This window comes from Pteropus alecto, unplaced genomic scaffold, assembly GCF_000325575.1.
Source record: "Pteropus alecto unplaced genomic scaffold, ASM32557v1 scaffold95, whole genome shotgun sequence".
In the NCBI taxonomy this organism is placed as follows: domain Eukaryota; kingdom Metazoa; phylum Chordata; class Mammalia; order Chiroptera; family Pteropodidae; genus Pteropus; species Pteropus alecto.
The window spans coordinates 15,918,729-15,942,670 of NW_006441071.1; the positions used below are offsets into that span (position 1 = coordinate 15,918,729).

The following is a 23,942-nucleotide window of genomic DNA, read 5'->3' on the forward strand; positions in this document are numbered from 1 at the left end:
GAGGGGCAAAAAAAAAAAAAAATCTAGGACCTAGATCACCAGCTGATCTCAAGTCCCCTTCACCCAATAATGGGACAGTGCCACTGCTCACATGCCATTGAGGGCTCAGAATAAATATTTTCCTGTATTTAAATGTTTTCAAGCTTAACGCAGGCTCTTTGGTCTCAAGTAGCTCTACTTTTTTTTCTCATTCTCCAAGTGATAATATTTGTGTGAAATAAATGAACTATAAAAGCTACTTTTTATTAATTTACTGGTAGGTTTAGATTTAGAGCAATGCTATTTAGCAAAAACATAATGGGGGCCACATATGTCATTTTCTATTCTGTAGTAGCGACACTAAAAACAAGTAAAAAAAACCCAGATGAAATTAATTGTAATATATTTTATTTAATTCAATATATTAAAAAATATTGTCAATGTTTAATCACTATAAAAATTACTGATGAGATGTTTTACATTCTTTTGTTTGTACTGTCTTCAAAATCCAATATAAAACTCACTAATGAGATATTTCATATATTTTTATTTGTAAATCTGGTGTGTATTTTTCTCTTATTGTACCACTGTGGCTACTATATTGGACAGTGAAGATCTAGAGTGTCCTGATCTTTTTTTTTAATTGTGGTAAAATACACATAATAAAGTTTACCATCATAACTATTTTTAAGTGTACAGTTCAATTGTATTAAGTACATTCACATTGTTGTGCAACCATCACCATCACTGATCTGCTTTTTAAAAAGCCTGTTAACTATTCCTTTAAAATTGTTCTCAAATTTGACTGCACAATAGAAATCACATGGGGAGTTTTGTCAACTACTGCCTTCTGGGTCTTACCACCGGAGACTGAATTAACTGGCTATGAGTGCATCTGGGCATCAGAAGCTTTTAAAGCTCCTGGGTAGTTCTAATATACAGTCCAAGTTGAAAATCACTGCTCTAAAAGAAACAGCCAAAATAACTGAAAAGTGTTCTGAAAGAAAAAGGTTAAAGACACCATTGTTATTACAAAATGTTTTCCAAATAGCTAAATTGAGCAGTTGCAATTTTATAAGTTTCTTAAAATAATAATAATAAAAAAAAGACATCACCCTGAAGATCTATAGAGGTGAATCCTTAGCTCTGACAGTGAGCAGCCCACCAAGTAGCTCAGGCTGAGAACTGCCTAGAGAGAACAGAGAGGCCCTGCATGGAAAACCTCAAGATGGTGTTATTTCTTCAGGCAAAAGGGAAAGGTTCCTCTAAAACATCCATTTACACAGCTCAGGCAAAACATGCCTTGTTAGGCTCTTTTTTTAATCTCATAGAGCAGATGCCCTTAATCATCTATGTATTTCTGTAGCACCTACTGCACATACATTTTTAAAAAAATTTTATTTTGTTCATTGCCTGAACTAGAACTTATGGACTCTGAGAATCAAATATCTTACAAGTCAGTTCAGGGGACTTAGAGCAAAAAATAAAATATCCAAAGCAAATGGATATTATCAATAAGACCAATAAACTGGACTTTTGAAGTAACATCGGTAATAAAAATGTGTTTATCTCTTCAATGGTTTAAAATAAATTAGGTTCCTAAAAGTCCTATAAGTGAACCAGAATGATGCATTCTCTGGCAATAACAAAGTCAGTAACTTATACTGATTTACAAAACAACACTGCTACTCAAGTCCGCCCCACCCTCCACTCCCTTATGATGGGTGCTTCATACATAGTAGGGAGACCTTTCCTACACCTCATCAAGGGTTTGGTGGGGGTTGTCTTTAGCTGTGTAATGTTTTGCTCAGTGAACCCTAGGATTCATTAGGCTACCTGCTGCAAAGAGGAATAGCAAACACGTGCTATATATTCAACATATTTTGTTTTATGCCCTCATATAGCCAGATTATTGCATATATATATCATATATTGCAATCCAAGCAGGATTTTTCTTCTTTCACTTATTTATATATTTTTTTCTGATAACATACGTCATAATACATCCATTGTAGAAAATACAACAAAGTATAAAGAAGAAAACATCAATTATTTCAACACCAAAAGAAAACCACTGTTAATATTTTGATAAATTTCCTTCCAGTCTTTTAAAAATACATTTTCTATATGTAGAGGTTTAAGATTCTTCTCTAAAACAAAGTATCCTGCTTTTGTTCACTTAACATTATATCATAAACATCTCCCATGTCATTAAAATGATTTCAAGACATTTTATTGCCAACCTAATATTTTCTTACATATTTCCCTATTCTTAAACATTTAGAATGTTTCCAATTTTTAAATAATTTTATGTAATGCTGATATAAATATCCCTGAATATACATCGTTGTGCATATTTCTGGAGTAAAAATATAAATTGAAATTATGTGGTCTTGGGTACCATGTCCTGTTCCCATCAGCAGCTTTTGCTAAGCTCTCTGAGATTGCTAAATATTAGTTTTCTTTAAAAGCTTAACAATGTGATAAATGTTTAAGAGCCAAAATCATAATTCCTTATACCTTTGATTATATTGAGTCCCTGGATGAACTGAATTTACACTGACAATGATTCATTTTCTTACCCTTGGAAGGATGTAGTTGTTTCAGAAATACAAGTAGCCTGGGAAAAATAGTTTGGAACTTTAGGTAAAAGTAGCACAAAGTTGCTGAGTGACTCACTTATCTAGCTTCTCATTAGCTTGCCGCCAATGTGTCTGCTCTTTCTTCCATCTCAAATTTTCACTTAGGCACGAAAATCGGTCATTCCCTAGGAGTTAAGAAATGTATGATAGGAATTTGATTAGCATGAAACCCTCCACGATAACCAGAAGTTCCATAACAAGTTCAACTAAGACGACTCAGCACTGCTTCTTCAGTTAATTAGAGTCCATGCTGGATGCTGGTAGGAGACGAAGCCCATGCCCATGGCAGGCTGGCCTGCTCTTTTATTGGTAAGCTAGAACTTTAGAAGAACTCCTGCCTTCTGGGGTGTCAGTGAGCATGATTCTCACGAATGCTGTAGGTTCTCGCTGAGCTACTGAAAAGGACAGTGTGGGTGTCAAATGAAGGTGCAGAAAAAGCAGAGCTCCCTTCAAGTCCCTGGCTGTTATGTCCCATTGCATAGAATGAGCTGTCCCTCTGTTGTACTTTGAGCTCAGTCAATAAAACCAAGCACTTCATGCTATTCCACAGTGATGAGCTCAGCCTCTTCAAGTCCCTGGCCGTTATGTCCCATTGCATAGAATGAGCTGTCCCTCTATTGTACTTTGAGCTCAGTCAATAAAACCAAGGGTACCTGAGCACTTCATGCTATTCCACAGTGATGAGCTCAGCCTTTTTGAGATCATTGCTGGTATGGTGGGGTCCCTGGAGGACTGGAACACTCTGAGACCATTGTGGGGACTGGTTCCATGCTAATAGTGCCCTGAGTAATTTGGGGAGATGGTCTTGGAACCAGAAGTATCCAGCATCTTGACCAGGCTCCACGCAGACTAGTGGAGAGACTTCAGCCTTAAGAGAGACACCATTCATCTCATCCTATGACTCACATTCCTGGATGTGACCTTCTATCAACAACAAGTTTTAAATAGAAGATGCCATTCGAGGACATTTCTGGGGTTTCTGTGGTCCAGGAAAGCAGCTTTCCCTTAGAGGCACAGGGCTAACATTATACACATGATGCACAGAACCCCGGAACCTGCTTGTTTCTATTACAGTATCATCTTAAGAAAGTGATGGTGTCTACTCATGTTGGGAGGACATTGCTTCTCACGAAAGGTGCAGAACTCTGACAGAAAGCAGAGGAGGGCGAATCCAACACACCTGGTACTCGGCGTCTCATCATTTCCCCTCTGGCCCCTTCCCCACGGAGCAAAGCCTCTTCCAGTCTGGCCTTGACATCCCTCGACTTCTGCAGAACTTGGGTACTGACTTTGTCAGAACTCGGCTTTCCCTGGACAGGACAGAGGCAGAAGGACATTTAGTTTGGTGAGATCTCTGCCCATGGGGAGAATCCTGAATACAGAGCACTCCATGGTGACATTGGCCAGTTTAGACATGTGCTACACAGAGACTTTGTTCTGTGGGATTCTATGGCTGAAATCCTGTTAATGGGAATGGGGTTCTCTCTGCAGAAGGCAGGGATCCTTTCCCTGTAGAATTATAATATCTAGATACTAGCTTATGGATATGCAAATAGGTTATGGATTTAACACAGAAATAAGAAAAATTACTGATGCCTCCATTGCCCAAACAAAGGGGAACAGTGACAAGACAGAACGGAATTTGGAAGATAAGAGCTAGTGCAAAACTGAGCCACCCCACACTTACCTTGTACTCAAAACATGAGACACAGATGAAAAGGAGATCTAGAATCCTGTTGAGTTGCATTGATGGCAAGTCAGCAATCCACCTCCGAATGAGGCTCTGATCTGCATTTTTCATGATCCAGAGGAAGCAAATCATGAGGTTCCGGGTCGTGTCGGCATTCAGCATGTTGTACTGCCTATAGGGCTGGAAGCAGGCAGGTTGGGAGATGAATGCAGGAAAAGTTGAGCAACAGAAACATTGAAAGTTTAAGGGATGCTAATCTCTTAAACACAGTAATTGTTCTTCCTTGGCTGGGGTTCTGTTTCCAGGCACTCTGTCTTTCCCAGGCAGTGGAAGCCGTGTTCTTTGAGCTGGGATGCTCAGCAAAGGGGCTGGCTCGGGCAGTATTTGAGCCAGACTTTCAACCACATAACTGTGGGAGCCATCTGTCTGAGGAGCACTATGGTCTGGTGGTCTGCCCTGGACCTTGACCATTCCTCCTCCAATCTCAGTGATAACAAGGGGCTCCCATGCTGCTAAGATCTCCAAGTATTTCTCTTTCAATCTGGACATTAGACAACTTATAGCAGAGTCTTGTAGGAGAGAACTAGCCTGGCTGGGTTCCAGAAATACCCTAACTGTTCAAGATTTAGCTTCTTTGTCACAGAGTCCAAAGTATAACATAAAGTCATGAACTGCTCAGCAAATTAATCAAATCCATAATTTACTGGAGTGCTCTGTAATGAGACTTTAACCACAATTTATGTTTTCCTGGGGGTGTGGGTGTGGGAGTTCAGGCTATTTGCTTTAATACTTTGGCCACAAGTGTTCATTTTAGAGTGCTGAGCACACTTTCTGTTACTTATCAAATCTACACAAAGAACAATATGCAGCTGCACCCTTGGTTCATGTGGCGTAGCTAATATCCAGTGGAATGTAGTGGTGAAATTGCAATGAGGAATTTGTGAGTATGTGGAGGAAATGTTGATTTTGGATGGGAATGGTAGGGCTTATGAAGTTCCTTTAACTTTAGTTTTTCTGAGTATGGTGACAAGATGATATGAAATCTTTAGATAACTTCACAGGGAATATCTCCTGACAGGTGAGCTTTAGATATTTGGGCATTTGCCCTTATATCAAATAACAATGTAAAAGACATACACCACCTCAAACAGTTAACTTCAGTAAGATGGATATTAAAAAGGTAGACAAGGTCATAAAATACAGTATTCATCAAACCGTAGGATGAGTGATGTCAACTCTCAAATGTCTTTTCTCTTTATTACCTCTCTGCCTTCCAACTTTCATGGGGTGTACTGGGGCTTGGGGGATGGCTAAGTACTGGATGGAAGAGAGTCATCCAGCAAAGAAGAATTAGGTCTAGATCTTGCTTTCTAGGAGAGAACCGAGTTGAATTCTCTGCAGATATACTCTACAGTGAAATGTTAAATTAAATTAAGCTGGAGGATGCAGCCCTATCTTGACCAAGGGGTGGTCAGAGCTCATCAAAGAACAGAAATAGATTTTGCAATCAGAGGTTGTATTCCTGAAAGAGCTCCTCTTTAAACCCACAGAGTCTGTGTATAATGAAGAGCCACGCAACTCTACATAGGCTCTCTGGGGACAGGAAAAGCTGAAGTCTTTTGCTTTAGAAGTGTTCTACCAAGTGACTGGCCCCTTTCAATTTTGTTTGTTTTTTTTTTTTTTTGAGGCAGACACAGTATGAATAATAAATACATAGGATAAACACAGCTCAAGCATCCCACCCAAGGGAGCCTTGGTTTGATTCTTCTCAATAATCATCTCGGATTTCCCAAGTTCACCTCTTTCCTGGTTGTCTGAGCCTTGAACTTGGCACCACTGAGACTGTCCGAATTTGATTTGCGATTCTCTTGATGTGGCCAGAACCCTGTCTGACTGTGTGCAGCCTCATTTGCACCATTTCCCTCCACAGCTGCCAGACTCACAATGACTCCTTCCAGCATCGAGCAATAAGGCAAAAATCTCACTGCCTACTCTACACTGGGTTCTGGTAAGTGAAGATAAGAATTGGGTCCATCAGAAGATGAGAAAAGACACAAAATGAAAAATAAACTAGAGAAATTTGCAACATACCAAGGAAGACAGCATTGTTCCACTTGTCTTCAAACTAAAATGATTCCCAGCTATGGCCAGGGCCACATTCTGATTAATTGAACTTGTCCCTTCTTGTTCTTCATCCAAACCATTGGTGCGATTTTTTCCACTACGGGCATCTGCAGCTGCAATGAAACATCATTGGTCTTATCATACAATCCAGCAACTGTGCTCCTTGGTATATATCCAAAAAAGTAAAAAACTTATGTCCACACAAAAACCTGCACACAGGTGTTTATAGCACCTTTATTTATAATTGCAAAAATTGAAAGCAACCAAGATGTCCTTCAGTAGGTGAATGTATAAATAAACTGTGGTAGATCCAGACAATGAAATGTTATTCAATGCTAAAAAAATGAGCTAGCAAATCATGAAAGGACATGGAGGAACCTTAAATGCATACTACTGTGTGAATGAAGCCAATCTGAAAAGGCTACATACTATATGATTCTATCTATAGGACATTCTGGGAAATGCAAAGCTATGGAGACAATAAAAAGTCCAGTGGTTGCCAAGGGTTAGGGGGAAGGAATGAATAAAAAGCAGAGTGCAGAGAAATTTTAGGGCAAAGAAACTACTCTGTAGGATACTACAGTGACGAATACATATTATATATTTATCCAAACCCTTAGAATGTATAACATCAAGGATGAACCCTAATGTAAACTGTGAATTTTAGGTAATAATGGTGTGTCAATGTAGGTTATCAATCACAAGAAATGTACCAATCTTTTGGGGGATGCTGATAATGGAAGAGGCTATGCATGTGTGGGGGCAGGAGGTATATGGGAAATCTGTGTCTTCCCCTCAATTTTGCTGTGAACTGAAGACTGCTCTAAAATTTTGTTTTAAAAAAACGGGGTAAGGTCAAGCCAAAGATGGTGTTTCCCAATATGCAACATGTGACTGATTCTTATTAGTCACTAAAGTGAGCAAAGTGATTTTAAACCTAATGTTTAGCATTACCTATCTGCTACTATCTGTGAGGAGCCTACAGTTACAGAATTTAACATGTACCTTATAGAATAACAAGCTATTATTAAAAATTCAGCAATATTTTATTAAATTTCAAATGTTTGAAATGAATATTAATTTATCATATCTATATAATATAGACTTTTTTTTATACATAGGTCTAGATGTATACAAACAAAAAAAGAACCCACCGTTTAAAAGGTTGGTTTTTAAGAACACTACAAATCACACATACAGAAAGTATTTATTTAAGTAGTTCTTAGAAAAGTGTGTTAAAACACGTGCAACTGATCGATACATTAAAAGCTCATATTTTATTAGATCTGTCAATATTATCAATATTTGGACCTTCAATTTTTCAGAAAAATTAGAGTGTGAACAATATTTCCATCTACTAAATTTCTAAAAACAGAACTCGGTTTTTTTTAGAACTCAATTTTTCAAAATAATAATTCACTACTGTGTTTTAGGGCAATTGGATTTTTAAACAAATGGTAAAATGAATGGCACATGGCAATAATGCAAGACCTGATCATATTATTGGGATTAATTTAAGGATACATTCTTACTTCCTCTAAATATGCACAGGGTCGTGGTTACAGGAAAAGGAGGAAGGATCTAAACATTTGCTGCATACAATGCTTTTATAGAAGTTTTCTAGCTTCATCTTTATCTCAATCCTAAGATGTAGGCACCATTATCACATTTTACAGCTGAAGAAAGGGAAGGGAAGTCATTGAAAGGTTGAAGATCTTTTCGAATGTTACATGCAATAATAAATAGGCTGGAGTTTAAAAGTTGTATCTTTTTTTTTTAAAGAGAATATTCTTATTAGTTTATCAATCTAAAGATCCCATATACAATAGATGCACTATATAACCTTAATAATAGAATACTTTTTACTTTCTTACCACTTGTCAGCTACATCATGACCATAAAGTTGAACAAATACGTAAAGAAACCATCAAGATTTAAAAGGTTCAAAGATGAAGTGCTGAGAAGTTCTGATCTCAAGTAACTAATTTGGAAAGTTCTAACCAACAAGGAATCTTTGGGGGGATGTGTACTAGCGTGGTTCCCTGCTTTAGGAACAAAATGTCTCAGGTCTTCAAATGAAACTTTCTAGAAACTTTCACACAAAATTCTAGAAATGATCAGCAAATTACCTGGTTCGCTCTGAGCTACATATTCAAATCTGAAGACAATTCTTCTCAATTTGCACTGCTGTCAGGCCCTACCAGAGGAAGCTGCATGCATTTCATTGTGTAGCCCACTCACCACTGTGAGCCAAGCTTGCTTCTGTAATTTCCTCACCCATTTTTTACTCATTTTTATGAACTAAAAATTTATCACCATAATGATTTTAGAAACAACTTAGTCACACATGACACTTTGCATTTAGAGGAAGCAGGAAAGCGTGGATGGTTCCAAGATTCCAAGGATGATTGCCTGCAAGGATGCTGGGCTTATATAAGCATTCCTTGGACCCCAGGATCCTTCATCAGTCAAGAGAGCAGCATGGTAATTTCTAAGAACTTCTTGTGAGTTGAGGTAAAAGCAAGAACCACTATAAAGTGATCTGAATCTTGTTTGTGTGCATGTATATATTTCGGTGGGAGAGTAGGCAGACAGGATTGTTTTTCGTAAATCTAGGATAGTTTTTGTTCATCTACATTCTCTAATCCACACTGTAATATGCATAGAAACTCAGGAGGTGCAAAACCCTTTGAGATAATTTATCCTTTCTTCTCTTGCTAAGTGAGAGATGTTGACTTCCAACCTTAGAATCAGCCTCTTAGTGCTAAAGGCAAAATTCTTCTGTTATGGCAGAATTTCCTACTACAGAAATACAACATGATATTTTTTTGCATGGCACAATTGCTTGGTTCATTTGAGACTGCTTCTTTGCTTAAACATTTATACAAAAAAAGTAACACCTTTATTTCAAGGCATTATAGCAGTGATCTCCAAAGGAAGTGATCCCGTTATTACTTCATCCTTAGTGATGTATGGTTTATAAAGTCCATTATATACCAGTGGACCAATGAATGAATGAATGGATGAATAAACAAACAAATAAACAATTTCTAAATAAAGAAAATATACACAGGGCTATGTGCCTTAAAAAAAAAAAAAAAAAAAAAAAGCCTCATTGGGGCTTGTATTAGAAAGGTCTGGAGAGCACCAGTGTAGAGAATTACTCACATAAGCCTATCAGCACAAGAGTAAATGACGGAAACCTCATTCTAGTGGGGTATTTGGCAGGGCCCCCATCAATCCAAAGAAGGAAACAGAAGCCATTGTTACCTGTAAAGTCATAGAGCTGTGGCAAAGCATCCAAAATGATGCCAACCAAAGGCAGGTAAAGGGCAGCAATTTTGACCTTCACCTCTGGTTTGACACAGCGTGGGTCCAGGTCATGAGAACTAAGCAGGCTGTGAATGGCACTGACAGCTTTCCTTTGCACTTTGCTGATCCTGTTGGCATAACACAGAACGTCAGAGGTTATCGTGAAGGAAGATTGACCAAAATGCCCTTAAACAATAAGGAGTGACCAGAATGTTCCTAAACAATGGGGTGACAATGTGAAAATCAAGCAGAATGTGAAAATCAAGCAGAGACAGATTGCCTGTGTTCTAACCCTAGGTCTGTTGTTAGCATGAAATTTTAAAGTTCATCGAGTACCTCATTCCTTTTTATTATTGAATAATATTCCACTATATGACTATATCACATTTTATTTATCCATCCATCAATTGATGGACATGTAGACTGTTTCCCCTATTGTGTACAAGTTTTTGTGTAGATATATGTTTAATTTCTCTTGGGTATATACCTCAGTGTAGAATTAATGCATCACATGGTAACTCTATGTTTAATCTTTAGAGGAATTGCCAAATTATTTTTAACCGTAGTTATACCATTTTACATTCCTACAAGCAGTGTTTGAGTTTTCATTTTCTGTTTGCCAACACTTGTTATTGGTGTTCTATTTTTTTCCTTTTCTTTTCCTTCTTTCTCTTTCCTTCTTTCTTTTCTTTCTCTTTCTTTCTTTTCTTTCTCTTTTTTTCTTTCTCTTTCTTTCTTTCTTTCTTTCTTTCTTTCTTTCTTTCTTTCTTTCTTTCTTTCTTTCTTTCTTTCTTTCTTTCTTTCTTTCTGCTTTCTTCTCTGTCTCTGTCTCTCTCTCTCTCTCATTGCATTCTGACTTATACATAGAGCAATGCCATACTTTTTACTGAAGTGAAGTTGGAAATTTAACTTGCATTATACTTTTGCAAACTATAGCCTTAAATTTGGGGTCTGATGTTTGGATACAACATCAGATAAGAGATAAAAGACTATTTCAGGCTAGTTTTCTGATCATGCCTTGAGCTGCGTCTAAGTACCAAATCCTGGCTTTGAAACCCAGAGTGATCATAATACTTCTTATTATCTGAAAGTGAGAAAAACAGTCATGGGGCTACTTGTACTTTATTCCAAAGTCAAAGTTTATATAACTGAATAAATTTTAAAGGGAGAGTGGGTGGGAGAAAAAGATATATTTCTAATTATAGTCTTTGAGTCTTTTTCATCTCTCTTTCTCCCTCTCTTCCTCCTCCCTTCCTTCCTTCTCCTTCCTTCCTTCCTTCCTTCCTTCCTTCCTTCCGTTTTAATTATAACTCTCCTAGTGGGTGTTAAGGACTGAAAATTTGTATGTTGAAACCTAATCCCCAAAGTGATGGTGTGGGCCTTTGGGAGGGGATTAGGTCATGAGGACTGAGATTAGTGAATGAGATTAGTGCTCTTACAAAAGAGACACCAAAGAGCTCCCTTGCCCACTTTTGCCATGTGAAGACACAGAGAAGATGGTCTATGAAGTAGGAAGTGGGTCCGTGCCAGACATTGAATCTGCCAGCACTTTGATCTTGAACTTCCCAGCCTCCAGAACTGTGAGAAATAAATTAATGTGATTTATAAGCCACTTGGCCTATGATATTTATATTAAAGCAGCCCAAAGGAACTAAGAGGAATATTTAGTTGATTTTGATATGCATTTCTCTGATGGCTACTGATGTTGAACATGTTTTCATGTGCTTATTGGTCGTATCTTCTTCGGAGGACTGTCTATTCTGATCCTTTGTCCTTTAAAAAATTTGGTTATGTTTGAATTGTAAGATTTAAAAAATGTATCCTAGATACAAATCCCTTATTAGATCTATGATTTCCATTCTGTGTACTTTCTTTTCACTTTCTTGATGATATCCTATGAAGCATAGAAGTTTTAATTTTAATAATATCAAACTTATCTATTTTTTCTTTTATTGCTCATACTTACGGTGTCAGATCTAAGAAATCATTACCTAACCCAATTTCATAAAGATTACCCCTATGATTTCATCTAAGAGTTTTATAGTTTTTGCACTATATTTAGGTCTTTGATCCAAGTTAACTCCTTTTGAGTTAACTTTTGTATGTGGTGTGAGACAGGGGTAAATTCATTCTTTTGAATGTGAATATTCAGTTGTCCCCGTACCATTTATTGAAAACACTATTCTTTCCCCATCAAGTTTTTTTGGCACCCTTGCCAAAATAAATTGATTCTGTATGTAAAGATTTATTTCTGAACTCTTAATTCAGTTTCATGGATTTGTATGTCTATTTTTTTTTTTCAGAACCATAGTCTTGACTACTTTTGCCTTCTAATGACTAGGTTTGAAATCAGGAAATGTGAGTCCTCCAATTTTGTTATTCTTTTTCAAGATTACTTTGGCTATGTTGGGTCCCTTAAATTTCCACATGAATTTTGGTATCAACTTGTCAATATATGTAAAAAAGCCAGAGAGAATGTTGAAAGAAATTGCATTGAATTTGTAGATCAGTTTGGAGAGTATTGCTATCTTAATATTAAATCTCCTGATCCATGAATATGCCGTATCTCTGTATTTATTTATTTATTTAATTAGGTTTATTGAGGTAACATTGGTTAATACAATTATATAATTTTCAGGTATACATTATAATTTCACATCTATATATGCTATTGTGTGTTTACCACCCAAAGTCCAGTTTCCTTCAGCTATCATATATTTATCCCCTTTACCCACTTCGCTTATCCCTTACCCCCTATATTTGACCCCCTCATCCTCCATCCCTTACCCTCTGGTAACCACTAGTCTATTGTCCATGTCCATGAGTTTCTGTTTGCTTGTCCTATTCATTTGTTGCTTCTAGGTTTATATCCCACATATAAGTGATATCGTGTGATTTTCAACTTTTTCTGTCTGGCTTATTTCGCATAGTATAATTCTCTCGAGGTCCATCCATGTTGTCACAAATGGCAGTATTTCTTCTCTTCTAATGGCTGAGTAATACTCCATTGTATATATGTACCACAGCTTCTTTAGCCAATCATCCATCATAGGACACTTCGGTTGCTTCCATGTCCTGGCCACAGTGAATAATGCTGCTATGAACATCGGTGTGCAAATATCTTTTCGGATATGAGTTTTCAAGTCTTTGGGGTAAATACCCAGTAGAGGGATTGCTGGATCATATGGTAGATCAATTCTTAGTTTTTTGAGGAAACTCCAATCTGTTTTCTCTAGTGGCTGTCCCAATTTGCAGTCCCACAAGCAGTGTATGAGGGTTCCTTTTTCTCCGCATCCTCTCCAACATTTGTTATTACTTGTCTTGTTGATTATAGCTATTATAACAGGTGTGAGATGGTCTCTCATTGTGGTTTTGATTTGCATTTCCCTCATAGCTAGCAATGTTGAGCATCTTTTCAAATATTTGTTGGCCATTTGTATTTCTTCTAGGGAGAAGTTTCTGTTCAAGTCCTCTGCCCATTTCTTGACTGGATTATTTGTGTTGTTGTTGTTGTTGTTATTGAGTTGTATGAGTTCTTTGTATATTTTGGATATTAGGCCCTTATCGAAGGTGTTGCTTGCAAATATATTTTCCCATTTGGATGGTTCTCTCTTTACCTAGTTGATTGTAGAGAGCTAAAGCTTCCAAAATTCAAAGGAGTGCATGGATTATCTCGGGAGGCCTGCTTGCATATAAAAGGGAAAAGGCTGGTTCTGAGGAATTCCAGGAAGAAGAAGATTAAGAATAGCCAAAGGAAGTGTCGAAGGGAGTATCGAAGGGAGTGTCAAAGGGAGTGTCGAAGGGAGTGTCAAAGGAAGTTTCGATTGTACCTTGATCTTCAGGATGTTACTTTAATTATGTTATCTTGGGATACACAAAGGAACAGATTATGTATAAAAAGGAGCATAAGAAATAAACTCGGAGAGACAGTTGTGAGATCTGTTCTCCCTCCTGCACCCTGTCTTCTCTTTTTCTCAGTCCCCGCTCCCCCATTCAGGGACCTGGTTTGACTTGGTCGGCTGGTTTCCGACAGTTGATGGTTTTTTTTTTTTTTGCTGAGCAGAAGCTTTTTAGTTTGATGTAGTCCCATTCATTTATTTTTGCTTTTACTTCCCTTGCTTTTGAGGTCAAATTCATAAAATCCTCTTTAAGTCCAAGGTCCTTGAGTTTAGTTCCTATGTTTTCTTCTATGTATTTTATTGTTTCAGGTCTTATATTCAAGTCCTTAATACATTTTGAGTTAATTTTGGTGTGTGGTGATAGCTTCATTCTTTTGCAAGTGGCTTTCCAGTTTTCCCAGCACCAGTTATTGAAGAGGCTGTATGTTTTTGGCTTTTTCGTCAAAAATTATTTGCCCACATAAATATTCTCCATTTATTTAGATCTCTTTCTTTCTAAAGCATTTTGTAGTTTTCAGTGTACAAGTCTTATACTTCTTTTGTTAAATTTATTCTTAAAAATCTTATTCTTTTTGATGCTATTTTAAATGGAATTGTTGCCTTAATTTCATTTCAGATTGTTCATCACAAGTGTGTAAATTTTTATATATTGATCTTGTATCCTAAAACCTTGCTGAACTCATTTATTACCTTTAATAGTTTTTTAGTGGGTTCCTTAGGATTTTATGTAAACAAATCATTTGTGAATAGAGATAATTTTATTTCTGCCTTTCTAATATGGATGCCTTTTTGTTTCATTTACTTGCCCAATTTCCTTGGGTAGAACTTCTAGTACAATGTTGAGTAAAACATTCTTGTCCTGATCCTAGAAGGAAAGCATTCAGTCTTTCACTAATAATAACATTAGCTGTGGGTTTTTCACGGATGCCCTTTATCAGGTTGAAAAAATTCTCTTATATTCCTATAGGGTTTGTTGAGTGTTTTTATCAGGAAGGGGTACTGGATTTTGTCAAATGCTCTATCTTCATCTATTGAGATGACTGAGTGGGTTTTGTCTTTTATTATGTTCATATAGTATATTATGTCAACTGATTTTCAGATGTTAAACTAATTTTGCATTATTGGGATAAATCCTATTTAACCATGGTGTATAATACTTTTAATATGTTGTTGGATTCAGTTTGCCAGTATTTTGTTGAAGATAATTATACATATTCATATTGGTCTGCAGTTTTCTTGTGATGTTTTTATCTGCTTTTGATATAAGGGTAATGCTGGCCACATAGAATGAGTTGGGAAGTGTTCTCTTCTATTTTTTGGAAGAGTGTGTGAAGGATTGGAATTAATTCTTCTTTAAACGTTTGGTAGTGTAACATAGACGCCAGATAATTTTCACATGCTTGAAAAACACTACAGATTTAATAATATGTAGATATTTGTGGACAGCTTCAGGTAAGGGGGGTGGCAGGGAGACCCATTAGAAACTGGAGCTGTGGCTCTTTTCTGGAGTCCAGGTACTGAGATGTGTCCCACTGGCCCTTGCACCGCAGATGGGCAGGTATTGGTGAATCTACCAATTGTCTTGGCAGCAAAAGGAAGTGCTGATCAAGAAGAAGTATTATTAAAGGATGAAATCCTTCTGAGGTTTTAGCCCACAAAGTAAAGTTTGTGACAGTATTTCCAATGACTTTCTAGGAGAGTAACTGACAATCCAGAAATCAGGGATTATTGTCGCCAAAGGAGTGACATTCTTCATGTGACACTCTTAATTAATTACCCTCTGGGGGGCAGAAAAGGTGTGTGTGTGTGTGTGTGTGTGTGTGTGTTTGAAGAATGTACCTACCTGACTGAACAATTACATGATGATCTCTGAACATATTCTACTCTGTTGCTAGTAAAATAACAGCTGTTTTCCTGGACATCCCACCAAAGGGAAATGAAAAATTAGAAATTACTGCTAATGTGAATATTAAAGAGTCCTTTCAGAAATCATGTAGATCAGTGATATTAAAGGACAATTAAGAAAAAATGTGTGTGTGTGTGTGTGTTTGTGCTCAAATCTCCTTAGCACCTTATCAGAATGTATCAGGGCACTTTGTGTTGTTGTGTAAATTTATATTAGTTATGGAATAGAATCTTCTATTGAGAAAATTGAGAAATTTTTAGTCAGGACTGAGAGAAGATGAAATTGAAGCCTTAAAAAATGAATACTTAAGACCTGCATTTCTGGAAGGAGATAGAATTTAGAGCTAAGAACGTGAGATTTCCTATACTGATCTACTAGGAGCCAGAAACGTACATTCACTTAGGCAATATCAGTATGGCCAAAGTGCTTAAAATACATTTGTTATCACGGTTACATAAACTCAGATATGCTCTTGTAATTTTTTCATGTAAGAATGTCCTGTTTTGTTCACTAAATTATAAGCTCTTTGAGAGAACCTGAGATCTTCTAGTAGACAAAAATCTGTAACATACAGCAACACTGCCACTAATCAGCATACTTTATTCCAGAAACTTCTTCAGCAGAAGAAGATTGACAAGCCATAGGAATAGGTTTCACAGGCAGGGAAATGGTGTGGTATGGGAGAGTGAGCCCTGGGGAGGGGCACAAGAAACCGTGGCTCGAGGTGCGGTTCTGCTATGTAACTTTGGGTAAGTTCCTTCAATTATGCAAATTTAAACTGAACACCAAAAGGGTTACCCCTAAATTATTTTCCAATATTAATGTTCTTGGGATTTGAGTCCCTAAATGGTAAGCTCTCTGGGCGCAGGGAATTATGCACTTTTATATCCTTAATACACTCCAATTCTCGACTGTGTCTGCCCCATGTAGGGTTTCAGTAATTGTTGCGTAGAACATAATATTTTGGAAGGCACTGTCTCCTTCTGTCAAATCAGGTATGTGGTGTTTTTCTGATCCTATGAGCTCATGAAGTACAGAGAGAGAAGGGAAAAAGAAGGAAGTGGTCTACCATCCCCCCTGTCCATTGAATTCAAGGCTGGATACTGCCACATGTGCCTGGGTAATAGGGGTTATAAGAGGTGAAAGGATTTATAAGCCTTGAACTTGTGCCATCTCTTAGCCTGGGAGCATTTCTTTGCAAGAAACCTTGCAAATCTGGACATAGGATAACTGCTTTCTCATTAGCAGCCACTTTTTTGTCAGCATTGAGCCAGGTGGCATCTTGCTGCTAACTGTGTGCAAACAGATCACCCAGAGCCATGTGTTAAAAATGGCTCTGTTCCCAAGGGTTCACTAATCAAGCATCCCTGGGAAGCTGCAGTAGTAGAATCAGTAAATTCTTCTTAATAAATAAGTGGCTGAAAAAAGCCGTTTTATGATTTCTCTCCCTCCCCCATGTCTTTTCACAATCCTGTTGGCACCATTTTCTCAAAAGACAGATGTTTCTACTTTTTGAAACTAGTAGTGGTAAAGTTTTTGCCAAGCATGAGGTTGGACTGCAAACTTCAGTAGGTAGCATCTTTTCGTGTTTTGTTTTTCTCTGTATTCCATATTGAATGTCAGAAACATACCCTTCCCCTTCAGCATCCAGGGCTGCAGCCAGTTCAGTAAAGAGAAGCCCAGTGAGGAAGTGCTGCTGGCGATACTCCGGAGTCAGATCGAACATGCTGGCAATCTTCTGGTCCTGGAAACTGGAGCAGGAGCTTGAGTTCTACAGAAATGCAAGGAGCCTTTCTTTGAGTAACAAGAACTAGAGTTAAAATCACGAGTGCTAGTATTTATTGAGCATGTGCTATGGCCAGGCTTTGTAAGCACTACTCAGTGAAGCAGGTACCACTATTATCCCCACGTTACAGATGAGGAAACACTTTGCTTTCCTGTTCCCACAGATGGAGGACTGCCCATTGGAAAAAAAGAAAATAAAGCACTCAGGGTCTGTTACAAAATGAGTAACATGCCCTCCACGCAATCAAAAGTTGAAGATTAAAATCCTAGGATAACAATTGGATAGGGAAATGGGGACTGGATCCAACACTGTAGCTGTGAGCAGGCAATTCCTCTATAACAAACTGCCCCCTTTATTTGAGGCCCCTATTTACTGAGCAGTACTTCTAAATATGGCTTTAGGTACACTGAATTTTGCTGGCCTGGAAACTAGAAGCCGTGACAGGCAGGGAAGTATCTGACTTACCAGTCATAGGTAATTTCTGTGCTCTTGACAGCACATTTTATACTTCACTAAGGGAATGTAAAATGTCTCTGGAAACCCTTTACGTTTTGGTGAAGCTGGGCCTTGCCCCTGGGTTTGCTAACTCCTTGATGTAGTCAGAAGGGAAATGTGGGAGAGGATCTGGGGCAAAGTTAGAACGGTTGGAATTGCTGCTTGTAAGTCAGAGCTTCCCCAGTTCACACTCAGATGGTCACGTAGCTACTATCCAGCTCATGTCATTTGGCATAAACGGTCAAGAGTATTTTTTTAAAAAAATTAACAAGGCAAACCTTTATCTTTGTGCTATATGCAACAGAAATAGAACCTAGGATTGCGAAATCTTGCCTGCTGCTCTGAGCTATTGATTTGTTCCCTATAAATGGAATGTGACTATAGCATTTCCTTAAAGTTTTTTTCTAGAAGAAAAGAGTCCCTTGAGAAATCTGTGGAGGAAAAACAAAGAGTTTCTGGAGTCAAATCATTTTGGGATTCACTGCTTGCTTATCCTACACCTCCTTCCATTTCCTCCTCCACCCCTGGGACATTTACAATTTACATGAACAAGTTAGAGACTTTTGGATGGCCTTCAGCAAAGAGACCTGTTAGACTTCGGAATCATGATTTGACTTCGGAATCCTGCATTTGCATACTACCTCTTAACATCCTGTGGAACCTGGGGCCCAATTAACCTAACTGGTGAAATACGGTTCTACAAAAGAAGATCCGCCATGTCTTTAAAGCCCTGTCTCTAAATATTATTACAAGTGTTACTTTTGTAGGCTGATCAAGAACAAGACTTGTTAGAAATATACTTTTTGTAAAACAGGCTATTTGATTAGTTTATGAGTTTTTTTTTTTTTTTCAGTGCTTCAGGAACAAAATTATCTGGAATATGATTCAAGGTAGAACTCATCTTGTTTCGAATTCCATTCTGTAATAGTTTTAGCAAAAAGTTCTGAGCTAGTTCAAAGATATAAGATCTATGTTAAAAACCACTATTAGATCATTTGGAATCAATACAAAAACCTGCAATTTCATAAAGTTTATGGTGCTGGGGTTTAGGAAAAGGGAAGTGAGCAAAGAACACTATCAAGCTGAAGTAAAAAGATGATTAAGGGAGATATGTGACTTTTCTACAAATTTCTAAATTTTCATAGCGTATATGGATTCTTTGCTCTGCTTGGCCTCAGCAGGGACCCTAGAGCCTAGAAAGAAACCAATCACTTAGCTTGTAAATGATTAGTCAGACAGTACAACTTTGGGTAGCATACTTGTGTGTATCGGGATCAATTGATCTGTTTGAATTGCTTGATTTTTCTTCTAATTAAGAAATCAAACTTTATAGGAATAAATGACTAAACTGAGCTAAGTAAATGGAATAGCTTGGATAATTCTTTCAGTTAGCTGATTACCTGGGAGGATATGGAGGGACAAGGAGATGCTGGAGCAGTATCAGCATTCATAAAGAAGAGGTTCAGATTGAGATAATGTTCATGGCTGCAGAGGATTCTCAGGAACTCCAGCCTCATGGAAATGAGCGTTGGAAGGTTGTTCAGCTTAGCTGACAGCTGGGAAGAAAAATGAGAAGGAGAAAGAAATGTTTATTATAAGGTAAATGGAGTTGAGCTTGACAGACATAAAACTATCCATTCTCCCCAGATTAAGGCAATCAATCTAATAAAAAGGAATGAGACAGTGCAACAGATGGCAAACTCTGCATTACAGGGAGGCCCAATAAGTTTTCATCCATTATTGTTCCCTTTAATGATTCTAGCCTAACAGCTGTCCAAAATGAGGGTTCTTGCCCCGACCCCCAGCTTTGTCAAATCTATAACACCACAGCAAGCCTCTGTTGGAAATAATCTGGAGGTATGTCTTCAGTGTAACACAATAGAATTAATTTTACAAGAACCCCACTGTGTCCAAGAAACTAAATGAAAGGAGTTGACCCCACATGGGGCCACACAAAACTAATGGAATATGACTGGATGACTTTAATGCCACAAGTGGTCTTTTGTACTTTCCAATTAAAGGCCTGAATGGGAAGATCTCAAATCAAGTTCCCTGGATGGGAGCATCAAATTACTTAGAAAAGTATGTAGTCCCACAAAAAAAGCCAAGGAGTTTGCCTCAAAGTGGGAGAGGAGGAAGTAGAGGAAAAAGAAAAAGCTGGAAGAGTTTTCAGGAAAAATCTTCCCTTAAACAAGCAAACAAATAATAAAATGGGCAATGAAATGCTGACAAAAATGACAGTCCGGAAGAGGTCCCTTGCTTCCCTCAGGTGAGCTGACAACTGAAGGATCCAGACTCTAAAGGCTGTGATTCAGAGACAGCTTCTCTTAAGGCAAAAAAAAAAAAAGGAGAATCCTGATGGACCTTGAACCTTTCAATATATCATCATAAACATTCTGACTCCAGCACCAGAAACCAGCATCTCATCCTTGGACATGCCTCCTCTTCATGCATATTAAGAGCAGTTTTATAAATTATATAATTTAAAGGAGCACATATTTTCAACCTTTTTAGGAGAAGCCATTGTATTGTTGCATTTTGCCTATAGACTCAATCTGTAGATAGACATTTATTTGAAACAAATGAATACCATAATGAACTATGTAAAAAATAAAACACATGACTTTAGTGTAAGAACGATGTCCAGAACACATATTCTTATCAATGTGCATTGCTGGCTGATTAAGGACCAAAGGGGTCACCAGCAAATTCAACTGATTAGAATTCGATCTTATGCCTATCGCTTAATGGTCATTCACAGAGAGTTACTGGATCATGTCAGCTATCGGAACATGAAAGCACAAAGTGTCTGTACTTGGAAGGAAGCAACAGTGGAGGTATCTGTTATAGGTCTTTTGAGACTTCATTAAAATCAGATATTTCAAAAATAATTTTGTTAACGTTTAGAATAGAGTAAGGTGCAGTTCCTGAAATATCCTCCCCAAAGATCAGGACCCACAGTGGTAGCCTCAATGGTCCTACCCCAGGGCAGAGTGCTGACATTGAAAGTGACATGGAACAACTGAAAAACTAGAGTTTTCTATTGCTAGTGACTGGTAATAAAAGGCTAAGTTTATACTCATGGTCACAAAGTCTATAAATGACAGAAAACATGACAGAATGTTTGAATCAGGTTATGCAAAATGATAAAAACAGAGGCCATTGGAAGAATAGAACTTGCCTCAAGTATGATATTTATACTATATCTAGATAGGTGGGATCAATGAATTAAATCACCATGGACTGGGGTCAGTGATCTTTTTTGGCTGGTGTACTACTTATTATGCTAAGCAATATCCATGGATGTCACTGGCAGACATAGCGTATAGAATCCAAACATTGAAACCTGGATAAATCTAATCCGTCCTTGTCTTTTTGTAGATCTAGAAGCTACTGTCCCAAATGTTGAAGCCTCCCCATTCCCCCCAGCCCCCCAAATCGCAGATATATAATGGCAATTAAACTGAAATTAGAACACAGGTCTCCAGGTTCCTAGTCTAAGGCTCTCTGGACACTGAGACTGGAAAGAGGGAGAAAAAAAGAGATAAATTAGAAGTACACAGTAACTTAAAGGAAAAGGAAATGATTAAAAAGAGAAAAGGAGAGAAAGAGAAAAGAAAGAAAATAAAAACGTGCATTGGCAGGGTAGGTATCGACTTTTTGACATCTACTTTTGATTGTCTTATTTGCCTTTCAGCTATAAACACTGCAACAGGTGAGCAGTGACACAGATTCTCTCCTTGGCCAAAATCTGGTCAGAGCCCTCTGAACTCTTTTTCAAACAGCCCCACCTTGGTCATGCCCTCAAGAGCCCAACTTTAGCAAAAATCCAGATAAGTCAGTTTAGCCAAAATCCCCACCCTTGATATCCAAGCACCCTTAATATCTGACCAAATAAATCCTCATCCCTCACCATCCCCCAGGTGGTGTCTGATCACTCTGGCCTGCCTTCAGCAAGAATCCTGTTAGGTTGGGTTAGCTAGCGTTCTCCCTTACCCCTGATGTTTCCACTTAGTAATTTTTCATCCACTAACCACCTCCTCCCCAACCTGCTCGTTGGCTGTAAAGGCCCACTTTTTCTTGTTGTATTCTGTGTTGAGCCCAATCTCTCTCCTCCACTACAAAACCCCATCGCAGTAGTCCCTATACACATCGTGACAGTCCTGAATAAAGATGGCTTTACTGTTTAACAGGTATCACGAATAATATTTTTCTTTAACAGCAGCTACACTAGGACCTATAGTGGGGTTTCTAGTATTTCCTTTCTATGTATCTAACTTAAAGTTTTGAAAAATGGATTAATTTCTATTTGCAATTCATTCAGTGACCTGTCATCTGAAACACCTAATAAGGATGGCAAAGAGCAATGGCATATTCCCCCACCACTGCAATCTGGTGGAACATGGAACAGAAGATGCATGCAGGACCAGGTCGGGGTGCACAAGCTGTTGGTGCTCTGGGACTCGTTTCCTTAGGATTTGCTTTTTTATAAACCGGCTTCCTTATTAGGATTTCCTTTAGAAAAGTCAGGGGGAGGGGAGATCCTTTTATTTTACAAATGAGGAAATGAGAGCCACAGAAGTTGAAAGACTTATTCAAGGATACTTGAAGGGATTAATTGTAGAGGGCCAGGCCTGGTAGAACAGGGTGATTCATTCACTGAACCTTGGAGGTAGGCAAACATAGCTCTTTCTTCCCTGGACAAAAAACCTTAGCTTTATCATCTGCATAATGTTAATAAAAACACATTGCAAGGATTAAATGATATGATTGCTATAAAGTACTTAACAGTATGGTTGGTCCACAGGAAGAAACCAGTGTTGGTGACAATGACGGCGAAGGCAGAGGTGGTAGATAGGTGGTGATGCTGGTGATGGTGGGTGACAGTGACAGTGGGCATCAGGGGTGATGACAATGGTGGTGGGTAGTAGTGATAGTGGCAATGATAGTGTAGTGGTAGCTAAAATAGGAATATGGAAGAAAAGGACTGGCAACAATAACTGCTACTTATACTGTTATTGTTGGGACAATTTAAAGGGGATGTGAACACAAGAATTTCTTTTAAAAATTGAGATGGTGGGTGACAGTGACAGTGGGAATCAAGGGTGATGACAATGGTGGTGGGTAGTAGTGATAGTGGCAATGATAGTGTAGTGGTAGCTAAAATAGGAATATGGAAGAAAAGGACTGGCAACAATAACTGCTACTTATACTGTTATTGTTGGGACAATTTAAAGGGGATGTGAACACAAGAATTTCTTTTAAAAATTTGGGGAGACGGCACTGATGAGATACTCTTAGATTACAAAATATCTGCTTTGTGCTCCGTGAAATTCAGTCTCTTGTATTTTATCAGGGTTCTTTAAAGTCAGAATTTTATGACTGCAATTTAATTAATTACCCTAATATATGAAAAGATATCTCATACATTGATTTCTATACCTGGTCAAAGACTGAATGCTACAGTCATGTAATTTCTGTTAAATGTTAAATTAAAGAAAGTAGATCATATCACTATAAATTTCAATTTTTATAGATTAACTTTTTGACTCTTCTGTGCTGGGTTGATAAATGTTCCAGGAATCCATGCAAACCAATGTATCTAGGAATATAACACCTAGAATGTACAAGTCAAGCCGTCTAACCTGGCAATGACTAAGGGAGCATACCATGGAAATGAGCATCACATCAGACAATAAAGAACCAGGAACAACATGGCTGTGTCTGAAGGAACACTCACCTGGTTGCAGTAATGTTTGATGAGGTTAAACACAAAGCCACGATCCATGAGTGAGAGAAGGTCATATAAGAAGAAAGCCAGGCTGATGTTGATTTTTTCTGCCTGTTCATTTTCCTTGAAAACAAACATACAAACACTCAAATAATTTTGTGGTAAAGGCTGGTGACAAACTCCCAGGTCCCCAGTGAGAAAGTTGGGAAAGGCAGGTTCTATTTTTATGGTCAGTGTTTCTCTGGGAGACACTGGGCAAAGCAGGTAGCCCTGTACAATTGTAGCAAATGTAATTTAGAATTTAACTGATGCCATGAGTGTTAGGTTGAATCAAGCAATTCTTTAGCTACTGTTGATATTTAGGTACATTTCCTTCCA

General features: G+C 38.0%; 1 protein-coding gene across 1 annotated transcript in view; it reads right to left on the bottom strand.

The window, feature by feature from the left end:
* Positions 1 to 23,942, bottom strand: part of DOCK8 (dedicator of cytokinesis 8) — a 201,736-nt gene that overhangs the window by 38,501 nt on the left and 139,293 nt on the right. Inside the window, 8 exon segments of the mRNA XM_025051397.1 lie at positions 2,659 to 2,746; positions 3,802 to 3,931; positions 4,309 to 4,491; positions 6,403 to 6,548; positions 9,706 to 9,875; positions 17,184 to 17,323; positions 19,234 to 19,389; positions 23,574 to 23,687. Coding sequence (XP_024907165.1) covers positions 2,659 to 2,746; positions 3,802 to 3,931; positions 4,309 to 4,491; positions 6,403 to 6,548; positions 9,706 to 9,875; positions 17,184 to 17,323; positions 19,234 to 19,389; positions 23,574 to 23,687 — 1,127 coding nt within the window.